General features: G+C 44.1%; 1 protein-coding gene across 2 annotated transcripts in view; it reads right to left on the reverse strand.

The window, feature by feature from the left end:
- slc24a4b (solute carrier family 24 member 4b) overlaps window positions 1-7914 on the reverse strand; it is a 33910-nt gene extending 25996 nt beyond the window's left edge. For both annotated transcript variants that reach the window (XM_019263289.2, XM_019263288.2), the window contains exons 1-2: window positions 7024-7914; window positions 2127-2234 (exon numbers count right to left, since the gene is read on the reverse strand). In XM_019263289.2, the coding sequence (XP_019118834.2) occupies window positions 2127-2234; window positions 7024-7186 (271 nt within the window). In that variant the 5' untranslated portion in view covers window positions 7187-7914. The remainder of the gene's footprint in view (window positions 1-2126; window positions 2235-7023) is intronic.
- Between the last annotated feature and the right edge of the window lie 7505 nt (window positions 7915-15419).

Raw genomic sequence — 15419 nt, forward strand, 5'->3', positions numbered from 1 at the left:
GGCCGCTCTGATTCATACATCCCTGATGGGATTTGGTTTCATTAACAATAATTGCCCCTGACATGAACAACATGAACAACAACAACGCTAATTGCAGTCGCTCAAAAGCTCAACCAACTTCCTTTAAACGCGATTACAGCTTCACACTGCAAACTTCTTCTGTTCAAATCGAGACACATCCATTGGCTTGCTTGCACTGAAGTTATTAAAGTATTTCTGTTTAACAACAGGCCGCCTAGTGACGTCAGGATCAGATGTTCACTGTCATTTAGAGTGATTTAAAAGCAAAAGAACAAATCAATTTGTTGCAAGCATTTTACGCTTTATTAGACAAAGACAGCTGAAGCAGGCCCAGGAACTGAACCCAGGTCAAAGCTATAAGGACTTAAAAACACGGTTTGCACGCTCTACCACGTGAACTTTCACTGATCCCCCATTTCTAAAAACAATTCCATACAACATAAACTCCATTAAGAATAACCCAATTAGCAGACCCCGTCAGCTGAGTCTTCAGGAAAGACCGGATTATTCACGAGACCGAGAACAAAAGAGTCATATGATCAGCTGACGAGGCAGAACGGCGGTGGGATGAGAGGAAGGGAGAACTGTGTGGAATGTGAAGTGCGAAAGACATTTGAATGGAAAAAAAAGTAATCCTGGTGGATTAAGGAGGAAATCTTCAAGAACGTAATCTTGTATTTTCCAGTAGGACCCCTCCACATCACACACACACACACACACATTAAAATGGTCACAATACTGACTAGTTCAAAGTGTAAAACTGTTTTTACTTGTTTATGGGTAAAAGAGCAGGTTACAGCGTCAGTGCTTCACTAATCCCCTGAAGGATTCTGCCTGCTGTGACCAGTAATGAAGTAATAGCCAGTTAGTCCTTACTGGGTCACTAGTGATGCTGCAAAAAGAAAAAAAAGGCACATTATCAAATTACTTCACCTAAATTATCTGCGCTCTGGTGTCATTCCCCTGTGTGCTAGTCAAATACAAATCCCAAAATAAGCTGAATAATTATTCTAAAAAGGCTTCGACAGGTCCTGCTTTCACCTCCATCGCCACTTGTGACGTTTAATTTAACGGTTTCTTACATATATTTATCATTAAACGACCGGATGTGTCTGAACTTTTAACCCAGATGGCTTCAGTGACCGCCATGGAAAGCAAAGTTGAACCAGCTCGAGACCGAGGCAAAGTCAAATGACATGGAAATTAAAGACAAACAAATGGCTGGTCTCGTCACAACCCACGTGCCATTTCAAATTTTTCCAGGAGCCTGACGCAGACAGTGGAAGCGTCAGCGTACAGCAGAACCATTACAGAGAACGCTGCTTCCTATACCAGCGATGCGCTGACATAATCAATATCCGACCCTTTTTATAGCCCTTTCAGTGCTTATTACAGCGCAAGTGATCTAAACTGAGTCGGAACAATAGAGGCCTGACGATGAAGGTGAATTAAAGCAGTTGCTTATTAGGGAGTCCATGGCTTTGGGACAGGAGAGGCCAGTTCAAGCCCAGCATGGACCAGTCGATACAGAGCTGGAGAGGTGCCGGTTCACCTGTGCGGTTCTGGCTAAAGGTGACCTTAAGTATGGCACCTTACCTCGAGCTACTCAGGGCGCCATGAGGCGGCAAACCATCCCACTGTGACATCTCTCTGCATTAATTGTGTGTGCTCGGACTTGTGTGTGTATAAAGGGGAAAAAACTGGATATTACCAAGGGGGGACATGCAGATTTATTTACAGATCCAGCACACATGGAGCGTGTTTCTGTCCACATGATGAATGTAAGTCAAAGCCAAAGCTCCGGAGGGAAATGTCTGACTCTTTAACTTCTAAATGTTCCACCATGTTCACCAGCTAGTCGCCAACTTTATTTGTGTGGGCAGGTAGGGTACAATGTTGTTGGGTTTTTTCCAGGGCGGGGCTTGGAGAGGTGATTGACGCAGAGCGGTTAGAGTAAAAAACCAAATGATAAAACTGCACAGTCAGGTGATCGTTCTCTGTTGGACCATGACTAGGAGCAAGCTCTCTCACATTACACAGTCACTTAATCCATTGTTAATTAAAAAAAAGAAGTTGATTAGCTCATTTTAAAAAAAACAGAATACCTGGAGATGAGCAGTTCTTCTGCTCCGTTTCGTTGTCTGGTACTGAAGCCATTAGCCGCCTTCCCCAGTGTTCGACGTCCGGATGTCCCTCCACCAGCATCCCGTGGCCTGCAACAGAAAAAAACAAGCACAGCTTTACTCATAATGCATTCAACATGAATAAAATATCCAACCTTGTATCGAAGCATGTTAAGTTTACCATCACGCAACACGTTGGAGATTAATGCTAAGAGCTCCTGGAACGTGTCTTTTTATTTTGCCAAGGAGAGACCTTGAAAACTCCATTTTGCATGTTTTTTAAAGAAAGAGCAGCAATCAAAACTAACATGGCCGCTATTGTATGTGTACGTTTCCCCATGATCCATGATCATGGCCATTAATCCAAAACAAGATTGCTTTCCTTTAATCCCTTAAAAGTTTTCACTTTATGTAGATATGACATTTTCATCTGGCAGCAGCAGCAGAAGCAGCAGTGACACATCAGCATGCAGCTGCTGTGCCATTATGTTTTGGGCTGGGTAGAGCAGAGGAGCGAGTGTACAAGTGTTCATTTTTCACTAAACTGCACTTAAGCCGCCGCCGTAATGAGGATATAAACTGCAGTCCCAAATCTATTAATGTGTAAAAAAATCATGGCGATGAGTTGTGCAGCATTTCAAAAAACTTGAGACTTTTCCGCAAAACCATTTTTAAAAATCGATGAAGCCGTAAGTCACTGCCGGATGATTAAGAGTCATGCTGGTCTTCACAGGTCACAAGGGAACACGCCATGTTGTTAATCATAGTCAAGATCATTCACAGAAACACCCCCGTCCACTCCCCCCGTCAGGCTTTTGGTTGTAGTTTACAACAACGATTACGAAGGACTTCCTATGCAACAGTAGATTCATGTGACATCTGTGTTTGGAGAGATTTTACACTCATAACGGGGAGCAAGGCCAATAAATTGACTGATTTTTTATCTTAGACATATCATTGTATGTTAGAATCAGGGCTGGGACTAACTTGTTTTGATCTTCTGATTATTTTCTTGAATAAACCAGGATGTTCTGTTCTGTCCCCCAAAACTCAAAGATTTTAAAGTGATTCCGAAGCTGCACGTTTGTTTAACCTTAATCTTTTAGCAGAGATCAAGATTGGCATTTATGTGCCGTTGGGTTTCTGCCCACTTAGACGAGCTTAAGTCAAATATTCACTCCCCCTTTTTTAGCTTTATTTTGCTCTCCAACTCCTGAGGTGAATATCTGTCTCTTGGGTCTATGGCCATCATTGTTTTGGCAGAGTATCGGCTGCATGCTGGAGCTGGGAACAACACTGATGAGAGCGGGAAACCGAGGGCCAAAAAAATGAAAACAATGAGCTGAAAGGTGCTAAAACGGAAACTGTTGATTTTGGTTGTCAATAAAGCAAAATTACACCTAGTCGTCAGCTGATATGTCTTTTTTAAATCTCAAAAATGAGAATTCAGTATCAGTCTGGCTATTAGTGTGTGAAAAATAAAGAACCCAAGCTTCAGATCATTAAAATCTAGAATTTTTTTTTTGACTCTCGCCTTCCAGTCGTTTTTTCCTGAAGTATTCCACCTCGCTCTGACGGTATACTTCAGTGTACTGCCACACAAACGTCTTCATTAATTGGCTTTCAATCCGGTATAGTTAGACAGCCTGACGATCAGCAGGCGCTGGACAAACAGACTGTACCACGAGGCGACTGCAGCTGCTTCCCACAGCTCTCCAATCCTGAAGACCGAACCCTCCAGTCATCGCTCCGACGAGTTCACTTTCGCCTCCTCTACTGCTTCTGGTCGTCTCTATTTTGTTCGATTTTAGTCAAGCAACGCTTGAGAATAAAAAAAAACACAATGCAAGGGTAACACACGACAAGCATGTACGAGCTCTGTGCTCATACGTCTGCTGCAGAAAGTTCAACAGTTGGGGGGGTGAGAACCAGTGATGGGTCACAAATCTGTTTTTTCCACAGTTTGAATGAAAAATATCACTAATGTAAATAGTGCTTCGTGTTGGCCCTACAGTAAATTCACATTAGATTCTCTTGCATGTTTGATGGGGCCAAGAAGTCAGTTTCTCTAGTGACTGATATGGTGTGACAGTAGTGCTGCAACAGTCGACAACTATTCAATAGTTAAATATCGTCAAATAATACTGTGCAGTTGAGGCCGGGCATCATATCGCACATTTCTCATCGTTTTCTGATGTTTTATAGACAAGACAGATGAATCTATAAATGATAATCATGAGTTGCAGCCCTGGGTTACAAGATTGAGAACTGCTCAGCGTTCAATCTGCTTTATAGATAAGGACGTCTGCTTGGTAAACACCAACATGAAATCTTAATAACTGCGGCGCAAAGAAAAAAAGACTGAATCTTGTTACTTTGGAGAAAAGAAATGAGCTCAAATGGGATAAATAAAAAAAGGACGCGACTACACCTCTATCAGACAATACTGAGCAGCAGAGGGAGACAAGAGTGTGGCGAGGAACAATGGCACAGCGGTAATGTCATCCTCCAGGTCTGTTCAATCAGCTCAGCAGGGAAAATGGACGAGGACAGCCGTCCATCAATCTCTCCGTGCGCAACACATCTCCGGCACGGTTTCTTCCTCCCGGCCATCGCCGTCAAAGCCTGCTGCAGCTACCTGTCAGAGCCGAGCCCTGCCCTTCTTCTGAAAAACACCTGTTCTAGTCGCCCATGCGGAGCTCCATCACACACACACACACACAGCCCTGATCAGCATGCACGACAGCATGTTGCGCCCCACCCCTCTTTATGGAGATGTAACCCAGGAGTAGTACATCAAATCCCATCCATCTGGACGACTCGCCACATCAACACTCCCCCCACATTGCCATCAATCAAAACGGGTGGCAAACACGGGACACAGGTTTTTAGTGTGACATGACAAATGCTGTGTTCCCCCGTCGGGATGCCTGAAAGATGAGAAGGCCAGAGCTATTCAATTAGACAGATCTGATTATGGCCGAGCTTTTCGGTGTCGAGGGTTCAGAGGGATGGGAGGGGAGGGGGGGAGATTTCTGGCTCTCTCACACATTAACACTTCTCATGCATGTCACCTTGAAATCCCATCAGCTGCTGCTGGTCAAACAGGAGATTTGCCTTCTGTCAAATACCCCCACAAGACAATCACTGTGCGGGTCAGGCGGGAAAAAAAACAAACACAAGCCATTAGTGACCGAGGGGGTCTTACTTTGGCTCCCAGTGCCGGCCTTTGGAGATCAGAGATTTGCACTGGCCTGTATGATATCATTCCAGAATAATCTTTTAAGCCTCTTGTTGTTTTTAATGTAATTAATAAAAAACTCCTGATAGATCCGTTAGAGATCTACAGTCAGGGGAGGGAGTTGGTGGTCAAATTTACAACTGCTATCAGGTCCTGGAAAGGCCTCTAAGTGGTTGCAGATGTGGCAGCTCTCAGGGGGCAGAGGGTTCTGTGGGTTAGAAGCACTTTGAGAGTAAAAATAAAAACATCTCTTCTCTTTAATGCACACATGCAAAGAAAAAACCCTGATTCAAGTCTCCTCCTGTGCTGCACTAAAACAGAAAATGTTTGCAAAATTCATCTTCCCATCACAACAATAAAAAAAAGGTCCTAAGGGTGTGTTTTGTCTAGTTAACCTCTGATCCCGGTGGTGTGTCAGATATCATTCTTCACCAGCAAAATGTCAAGGTTGCTTGTTTGATTACATAACTCTGGTGTGTGTGTGTGAGAGAGAGAGAGAGTGAGTGTGTGTGGGATGTTCTGCCTGGCAGTATTTGCACGGGCCTGAGGTAAAGAGTTGGAACATGTGTGCATGGGGAGGGTATGATGTTTGGAGTGTGTGTGTGTGTGCGTCACATGCATCACGCATGATCAGCCAAGGGTCGTTCGTTAAGCTGCACACCTCGGAGCCCATCAGATATGAATATTGCAACATTCAAGCAAGCAAAAAGCATCCCGGTGCTCCTCTCTCTCTCTCTCTCTCTTTTATTTTAAATGATCATCGGTGGCCTCTGCGTAAAAGCAGCTTCCCTCGATGGCCATGCGGAAACCTGGAAGCGTGATGATGATGATGATGATCGAGACATGATTGAGGTGATCCAGTGTGTGCAATGGTGTGTGTGTGTGTGTGTGCGCCCCGGGCACAGACGCGATGATGCCAGCATTAACCACCGATTCTCATCTCCGGTGTGTGTGTGTGTGTGTGTGTGTGTGTGTAGTGTTGACTGACGATGCGCCCCAAACAAAACCAAAAAAAAAAAAAAACGAACCCAAATGAAAAATCGTGTTTCGGCTTCTGGCTGCGTGCGCGTGGAGCACGAAGTGTACGCGTGCCGTGATTATGAGCCTGAGACTCAAAAAAAAAAAAAAAAAAAAAAAAACGTTTTGCTGCCACGGCGCGCACACTGCGGCATCCACAGACGCATGTGTACTCCAATATTTTTAAGCTGTGACCTGACGATAACATGTGCGGCTCACTTTCCCCCCTCTCCTGATGCGTGATGGGAACTGAAACACTGAAAGCATCCTGAGCTATGAGCTTTGCATTTTAATGCAAACTACACACACACAAACACACACACACACAAACAGATGCATGGCATGCGCATAAGACAAGACCTGCAAACACAAACGAGCAGAACGCTTTGATCCCATGCCCTTGACATGAGCAGCGTATTGGTTTGCTCCTTGAGATCGATGACAGACAGCTCCATTATTACAATGGACTGCTGTGCGTGTGGGTGCATGATTTCACTGCAGATTTCTGAGTCGTTACGCTCCGTCCTCAGCTTTCCCCTCCTGCGCCCCGGCGCATCTCAGCAGTCTCTTTCCCCCCCTCTTCCCTTTCCCTTCTCCACACACATACACACCACTACTCACCTGTCTTGGTTAAAATCACCGACATACTCCACGCCACGAAGAGGACACTGCAGATAAAGCACACCTGAACGAAAAGCATCTCCCTCCTCTTGCGAACTTTAAATATCTTCGCGATTATTGTCTTTTTGGACACGCTCACGGTGTCGGTGTCGTCCCGCTCCATGCCTCGCAGCTCGGCCCGGCGGCCACTTTTTTTTGCGTCCTTGAGAACCTGAAAAAAAAAAACTAACAGCCACCCCCGCTTTGCCTCTCTTCTTCACACGGAACACAACCGGGATGTGGTCCTCATTTCAAGCCCGTCCAAAGGGCGCAGATGGGGGTAGTAGTGGAGCAGTTTTTTTATTTCCTCCTCCCTTCTTCTCCGTCTCCTTCTTCTTTTTTCCTTCTTCTTGTCTCCTGCAGCTGAGAAGATGCTTTTTTCAGCTGCTGGGACTGGCAATGACACGGCGGTCAAATTCCGATATAGGTGTCCAAATCAATTCAGCAATGCTCCTAGATTCGGATTCTGCAAGAGGATGAGTGTCGGACGGGATCCCATTGCAAAGCGCATCCTGTCCCGTGCAATATATATTTATTTATTTATATATATAGAGAGAGAAATGAGCTGCGATGTCCTCCTCTATCCGAGTAGTTTCTGTGTTTGACATAAAATGCGTCAGTGTCCGGTCAGAAACGTGGACTCGGCTCCGCTCCTCTGCGCTCCACACGCACCTGCGCCTGTTAGCGTAAGTGAAACCAATCGGTGCTCATCAAGGTTAATTGTTAAATTTGGGCAGCGGCGGCGGCGGCGGCAGAAGCGGCGGCGGCAGCAGTCGCTTCGTTTGGGGCGCCTCCCCCTTTCACACCGATCCCTCCTCACTCGGTGCAGAAAAGCCAGTGCTGTGATGATGAGAGAGAGAGAGAGAGAGAGAGAGAGAGAGAGAGAGAGAGAGGGGGACCATCAGCTGCTCACCATGCGCTCTTCATCCCTTATCCAATGAGACTGGGCCCCTTTAACTTTTACCGAGGACTGCATGTGCAAACAAGCGGTGAAAGATCTCCCTGCTCCCATTGTGCGCTTTGGAGACACGGCTGAGAATCGATCATCACTCTGGATCAGGCTGGAAATATTTCACCTTGTGATTTAAACGTGTTGGATTTGTGCGCAAAAAGCCCTATCATGCTACTCAAAACACACACACACACACACACACACACACACACACACACACACCCCGCTATGCTGCTGCTGCGTTATGAAACCCAAAGCCAATATTCCCAACACACAGCCCAGCCTTTTAATAACCAACCTACAACTCACCTGCTATCCTCATTTTGATATCATGCTGAATAATTGAGGTTATAGATCTTCAGGCTCATCAGTGGCCTCCCCCCTCCCTACACACACACACACACACACACACACACATAAATCTCCAGCCATGAAATCATTTCTCATTGCCTAAAGGTTTTTTTTTTTTTCCTTTGCCAGGATTATAATGGTTTACGCATTGAAAATTGCTTCACACAAACAGACCTGTACATACTAGAAATGACTAATGTAATGGGGAGCTTTTATGTCAGCGAGGTAGTAAATGAAATGTGGGTAAAATATGTCCTGCAGTCAGTGATCATTAGAAGCCAAACAATTACTGGAAAAAAACAGACCGATTGTGCTGTATATTCATATCAAAGAGCCTCACTTCACTTCACTTTTAATGAATTTCCTACAAATGTGTATACGTCAGCTTAAATCTCTGATCCAACCTTCACACTAACGTCTAGAAATGTGTCACCCACGCAGGCCAACTCACAAAGGAGTCCCCGTGAAGGTCAGGCGTCACCGCTTCACCTATTATTTGGCATTAGTTGTTGTCAGCGAGAGCTGTCACTTTGTTAATGATCGCTCCTGTGACTGAAGGAAGTCTTTGGACAGTTTTATTCCCTGGACTCCCAAGTGTAGGTTATATATGTGAAAAAAAAATCAATATGTGGGTGGACACTCTGATATAAGAAGCCAGTTATTATGGTAGCAAGTGTAATTTAATGTCACGGTTAGGAAACAGCATGGATATTATCTCTTTTATATGTTTTTTAAACTGTTTCCCCCCTGCAACACAGAGGAGAGAGCTCCACAGTGTGTTTGTTTGAAACTCTCACTAACAGATTAAAGCCACCCTGCTGTTTTCCCTAATGCAGATCTCCTCTGTTATTACCCGGCTATTTATAGACTGCTCCTGGAATAATGAAATCACTTCCCATTGTTTAACTTTTAATACAGTTTGTCCCATTCAATGAAAGGCAGATGTTTCCATTAAGAAAAAGTAAGTCACCTGTAATATAAAGACTGGAAACGGGGAGAAACAACTAGCCTGCATCAGGGATGTTGGAACTAGTCACAGTATAATGAATATGAATATATGTGACATTACATATAGGTTTCTGAAGAGCCGTTTTCTAATAATTGGCAAAGACTTGGATCATTAGTAAGACCCGAGGCGGGCTGAATGACCTCTGGAAGCTCAAACAAAGCCACTTGTAATGGCACCCACCTGTCAATCAAAGCGTCCATGCTGTTAATTATTCATAATTTTAAGCTTTAATATAATCTGAACAGGTTAGTTACATCAAAATGCAGACTCAGTGTAGTTGTCATGAACAGGGAAATTACCTATAGAGATCAAAACTGTTTTTTTCTGTCGTGAAGTTGGACGTTTTAACGTGGGGACTTATGGAGACTGACTCACTTGTGTAGCCAGCATCAAGTGGACGTTTGAGGAACTGCAACTTGAGAATTCCCCAATATATATTTCTCTACAGCTGCTTTTTTTTTCTAGACTAAACAGTCATGATGTCCTGGACGGACACTTACCTATAACTTTAAAAAAAGGTACATCTTTGTGAACCTTAATTAGTATCATTGGAAACACCTGAGCTGACTATTTCATGTCAAAACGGCTGCTGTGTAAAAGATCTACTGTGGACAAAAAAAGCGCTTGCAGTTTCTAATCACTTCATTGGTATTCCCAGCTCACACTCTCTTGATTTCTGTCTTAGTTTCATTAAATTATTTCCCACTTGAACTCATTATCACATTATGAACTGATCCACTTGGACGGGCGAGGGGAGGTGACAACGGTTGGTTCCACTTTCTGCACCTGCCCCTTACAGTATAGATGTCCTACTGACGTTTAACCCCCAATCAGACTGGATGTTTCAACATCAAGCGAGCTGTGGATTGTTGCAGTAAAGGGAAACCGTCAATAGGGGGGAGAGTGAGACAGCACCACCCCATAACCCTGTTTCCATCATCTCTGCTCTGGTTCTAGTAGGTAATCCGTGGTAATCCAAGAGTAGAAATGACAATTTGTGGTCTCACAGGTATTTATGTGCTTGGGCTATTTATTGGCAGTCACTCCTTTTCCACAACAAATATTAATTAATGAGCTTTAGAGGTGCTGGTGGAATTTTATCACATTTGGACAGAGCCAGGCATTTCCAATATTTACACCAAGCAAACCTACTCCTGACCAAGGCTCATATTTAACAGGCAGGCATAAGAGGGGAACTGATCTTCTCGTTTAATTCTCAGCAAGATTTTTCCGAAATGTCGACCTGTTCCTTTAACAATCATATGTCTTAGTGCAATCTTGTCTTAAATATTACAAACAGCGTGCACATGTGTTGAGGGACCTGGAGAGGCTGCAGAGCACGAGGCTGCTCTTGCTGCCTCCAGGCCTGCTGTGGGTCACCTTAACTGCCAAGATAACAGACAGGGAAGGCTGCCTCCGCCCTCGTGGCCATCTACACGTAGAGGTTGACAAGGCTGAAACAGCATGTCAAGTCTTTTACAGTCACCACCACCGTCACCACCGCTGCCCACTTAAGCAAAAAAAAAAAAAAAAAAACGAGCAAGATGTAGAAGGTAAAAGGCCTCACGCTCTGATGCAATCTTCTGCAGAGAGAGGTTATGTAAGATCAGGACTGTCCCCTGTTTGGTACAGTTTAAGGCAGACCTCCAAAAACATTACCCATCATCTCTAAGGAACAGCCAAGATTTTGTGTGAAAGCTGCTAGTTAAGCATTAACGCCGTTGCGGGTTATTAGTCGGGGCTTTCTGAATTTGTCGCCAGGTCTAGTAGTCTTTATCCTGCAGCGTGGCTCTTCAGCATGAACACACACACAAACACATCACCATGTGTGACCCCGTGCCCATGCCAAGGGATTAGTTCCCCTCCAGGCTCCTGCCAGCACAGCAGTCAGGCAACTGGGGAGCAATGCCAGTGCCCCGCTTACAGAGATTTAGCCTCTGCTTTACACTCCATGGCTTGGTCAAACATAAACACGTGGCCTCCTTTGCCGTCTGCAAAATCCAGTGGATGGTCACTGGTCTGCGGCAGAGCTAATCTCTATAAACAGATATCTGCATATGAATGCAGGATCTGTATGCAACGGAACAAAGATTTTGGCACCGGAAACTTCTCTGGATTTCGTTTGTAGTTCAGATAATATTGACCAATCGCACTTAAGTGGGCTTCGGATGCAACAGTCTGTTGTGGAGAGGCGTAACGCGTTGGCTGAAATGTAATCTTGGAACCCATCGGCTATCCTCTGACAACAATCTAGCTTTTTATAGCTTTTTATCTACATTCATATGCAGACATCTGTTTATAGAGATTAGCAGAACTGTGTCTTTCTCGCCATTCTCGTCCATCAAGTATTAATCAGACTGCAGAGAAAGTCTTAGTCTGTTTTCTGGATATCCACTGGCTACACCTGAAGCCCAGAAACATTTCTCCCGATGCTCCCCAGAGGGTAAACCGTCCTCAGACGATAGCCAACGGGCTCTGAGACGCAGCAAGATGTAGTAATGTGTGTGAGCTGTGCTTTTTGGCTGCAGGGACGCCGAGAGACTTTGTAAGAAAGTTTTAATGTGTCAAAAGGAGCAGCCAGCAAAATGTAAATGTGTTGTTTGATATAAATGCCAAGCATGTGTCATGTACTCGCGCTGCACAGCATTAATGAGTTGATGTCAAAGGTGTTAACAATGAACCGCGTGAGTGTTGAACAACGGTTGCCGCTTGACTCAGCGCTGCTCGTTCCGGGCTTCCAGCTCCATTATTGCTGCGATGATTCATGTGGTTTATTTGCTGGTTTAGTACAGTGATTAAGATCTTAAGGTCTTAAAGGGCTGGTGCGAGTTTACATAGGCTAATGTTTTTGTGACCGATTTTTTTCAGTGAGAGATTTAATACGTAGGTTTTTGACAGTAAGTCCTGGTTAAACAACTCACTGTAGATTCCTAATAATGCAATAATTATGTACACAGTGAAGCTGAGTAACTTGTCTGTGTCAACAGATTGTGAATTACCAACTGCTACTATTTGCTATGATGAAACATAACCACAGCATGGAGGGGTGTCAATGGGTTCAATGGGTTTATTACAAAAGAGAAAGTCACCAAGTTGCAACACCATGTTTCTACAGTAGCCCAGAACAGACAAAACTAAACACTGGCTCTAAATTTTGACAAATATTTTGCATAGGCGCTGTAGTTTCTCCACATTAGGAAAGACAGGGGTGAAATGAGGGGGTTGCAATCTGTAACTACGCTGCTAGATGGCGCTGAATTCTCCACGCTGACACTTTAAGGATTAAACCACGTGGCAGAAAGTGCCCCCCAAAAATGACATAAGGTTACGTTCAAGTAACAAAGCTCTCTAGTGGCTGTGATATTTATGAACAAAGGAGGGAGTCTATTAACATTTCCTACATACCGCCAACGTTGGCTTCTTTTAACCACAAGCACAGCCATTTACTAAGTTTAAAACCATGACAACAAAGGTTCTCTAATGTTAACACAGTACTTATTTCCACCCAAACCATGTCCTTTCTCTAAGCCTAACCAAACCTCAACTCGAGCACGGGCAAATGATTGATGGTGCCGGATCAGAAAACACTTCTATGTGTCGATAACAGGTTGAATTTGTTGATTTAATTTAGACGACTATGTGATGAGATTGTCCTTTTTTAAAATCTTGTCTTATAAGTTCAGATCAGAAAATATATCTCCAAGTTTTACCCCTCAAGAACTTAAAATAACATTTAAAAAAAGTCTGATATAACTCTGACTGTATAAAATGTCTGTGTTTGGATGATACAAAGGGAGGAAAGGGCAGTTGGAATACAGTATGTACACAGTGTTGGGATATCCCATGTATGAGTGAGGCTGATTCTGCTGAGGCATGTTTGTAGTGGAGCAAGGTGACACTGAGCCAGAGATGAAAGCCAGACACCATCCATTAATCCACTGCTGGCATTGTAACTAATATTTCACTAATTATCTGAGACAAGTAAACAGATGGAGGCATAGATATCTCCAGCTCTTTTATTTTGCCTCAACCTGTCAACTATTCCCAAGCTCACTTTTCTTTTTCGGCAACGGCTGGCACTAACAGTACAGTACGACCTCGGTCTACACGTACACAAACAGGAAATGCCTCAGGAGACCTGCTGATTTTTACTCCTTGCATAAGCTCGTCTGAGAACTGCAGGAAAAAAATAAAATATTAATCGTGAGGCGTTCGAGCATTCTGTGGCAGCACTGCAGGTTTATTTGTATGCCTGCTCAGGTGTGAAGAGTAAACAGGGCAGAGAAGAGCAACAGAGAGAGTCTAATCTGTGTATTCTGGAGGCAGAAGTCATCACAGCGCTGCTCTTTTCATCTTCCAGAACATAAAAAAATAAAAATACAAAAATCCCCCATACACCTGTCGACAACTCAGTCAACTCCAAACAGCCAACATCAGTGCTAAACATTAGGATTCATGCAGGGGTTTGTAAACTGTAACAACATGAAATACAAGTTTATGTGCTCCATGAAACAGCAAAAACAAAAAACTCAGTGTCAGAGTGGCGTACAGCAGGCTGCTTCAGACTGCCTTTACTATTGGTTTGGTGTGGAAATTCAGTGAATGGATGCAAATCTGATGGATGCACAAGGTTGTGTTTTTGATATCTATCTAGCCCTCTGTAGCGTCTTCCTGGCTGGGGGGACACAAGGACAGACGGCACGTGACGTCTTCTGAAGAGACGTATTGAAGCTCAAAATCTGTGTCTCTGTCCGTCGCCAGCTTGGCTATATCAGCCTCTTAAAATCAGCAAGGACTCATCGACGGGACCTGAGGAGGCTGAATGACACCCGGGTGCTCAAACAAGCCATCTGTAACAGCAGCTACCTGTCAATCAAAGCGGGCATGCTGTCAATTATGCATAACTTTAAGCCTCGATATATCATTTGAACATCACCTTTAAGACCAAATGTTTCCCTTTTCAATCCTTGTCATGAAGATGGGGATTTCCCTGTTCATGTAATTGTGTCAAAATGCAGCTGAGTGGACATTGATTTAAGAAGTTGTTGTCACCTTAGTGTTCCAAGGGCAAGAACGTATGTTCACACTCAGTTTGAGGCTATAGTTCAGTAGTTTAGTGCTGGTGTTGCATTGCAGTGGTATATTGCAGTGTTCAGGCTATTTTGTCCACCCTCTTTATGTCAAACGTTAACATGGATCTAAAAATAGCAAATATGCTTCTACTGCTGGAGACACCACTGATGAAATATCTCAGCGTGCCACTAATTATTTTTACCTTTATGTTCATTTATTGAGAAACTATTAATACTTCTACCAGATCTTCTTATATCTCACTTCTCTTGCTTCCCTCTTACAAACTGCACTTCACTTCATCTACCTAAACATCAGCCTCATTCCTTGGGCCCCGAGACACCAATTGGACTTTTTTTGAAATGGTTTTATTCAGTCGAGCATCAGGACGGTGTGAAATTGGATGAAAGTCCCACCGTTCAACGGACAGCGGCTAGAGGAGGAAAGATTGGCTATATCTGGAGGAGACTTAGCCTTTTGTAATGAGCGGCACATAAATAACTTCATTATTCTTTTGTCTGCGGTAGAAGAAAAGGAAGGGTAGGCAGGCAAAGAGCAACCTTTTCCCCTCCTTGCAAAGAACAGTGGAGAGATCCATTCAGGCTGACCACAGAGGTTATGCCACTGGAAGCATGCGGCCCATTCATTCTGGGAAGATAGCATCACAGTTGCGGAGACAGGATACAAATTCTGTGTTAATACAGCCGGCGGTACTCTGAAACAGAGGGCAAAGTGAGGGTGAGTTCTTTCCCTTCATTCACTTGGAGCATTGGGGGGTGGAGGGGTGTGCAATAAAAGTCAGTGAGCCAGTAGATTTCCCTGCCGTGTGATTTCATCGCACACCTCCACTCTGGACACAAAAGTTATGGGCACTGGGTGGTAGGAGGATGAGTGGGAGCTTTTAATGTCATAGTGTTATTATTCATAAGCAGGCACGAGGACTGGAACGTGCTTTTTGATGGAAAAGTTATCAGA

Source organism: Larimichthys crocea, chromosome XI (assembly GCF_000972845.2).
Source record: "Larimichthys crocea isolate SSNF chromosome XI, L_crocea_2.0, whole genome shotgun sequence".
Taxonomy (NCBI): Eukaryota; Metazoa; Chordata; class Actinopteri; family Sciaenidae; genus Larimichthys; species Larimichthys crocea.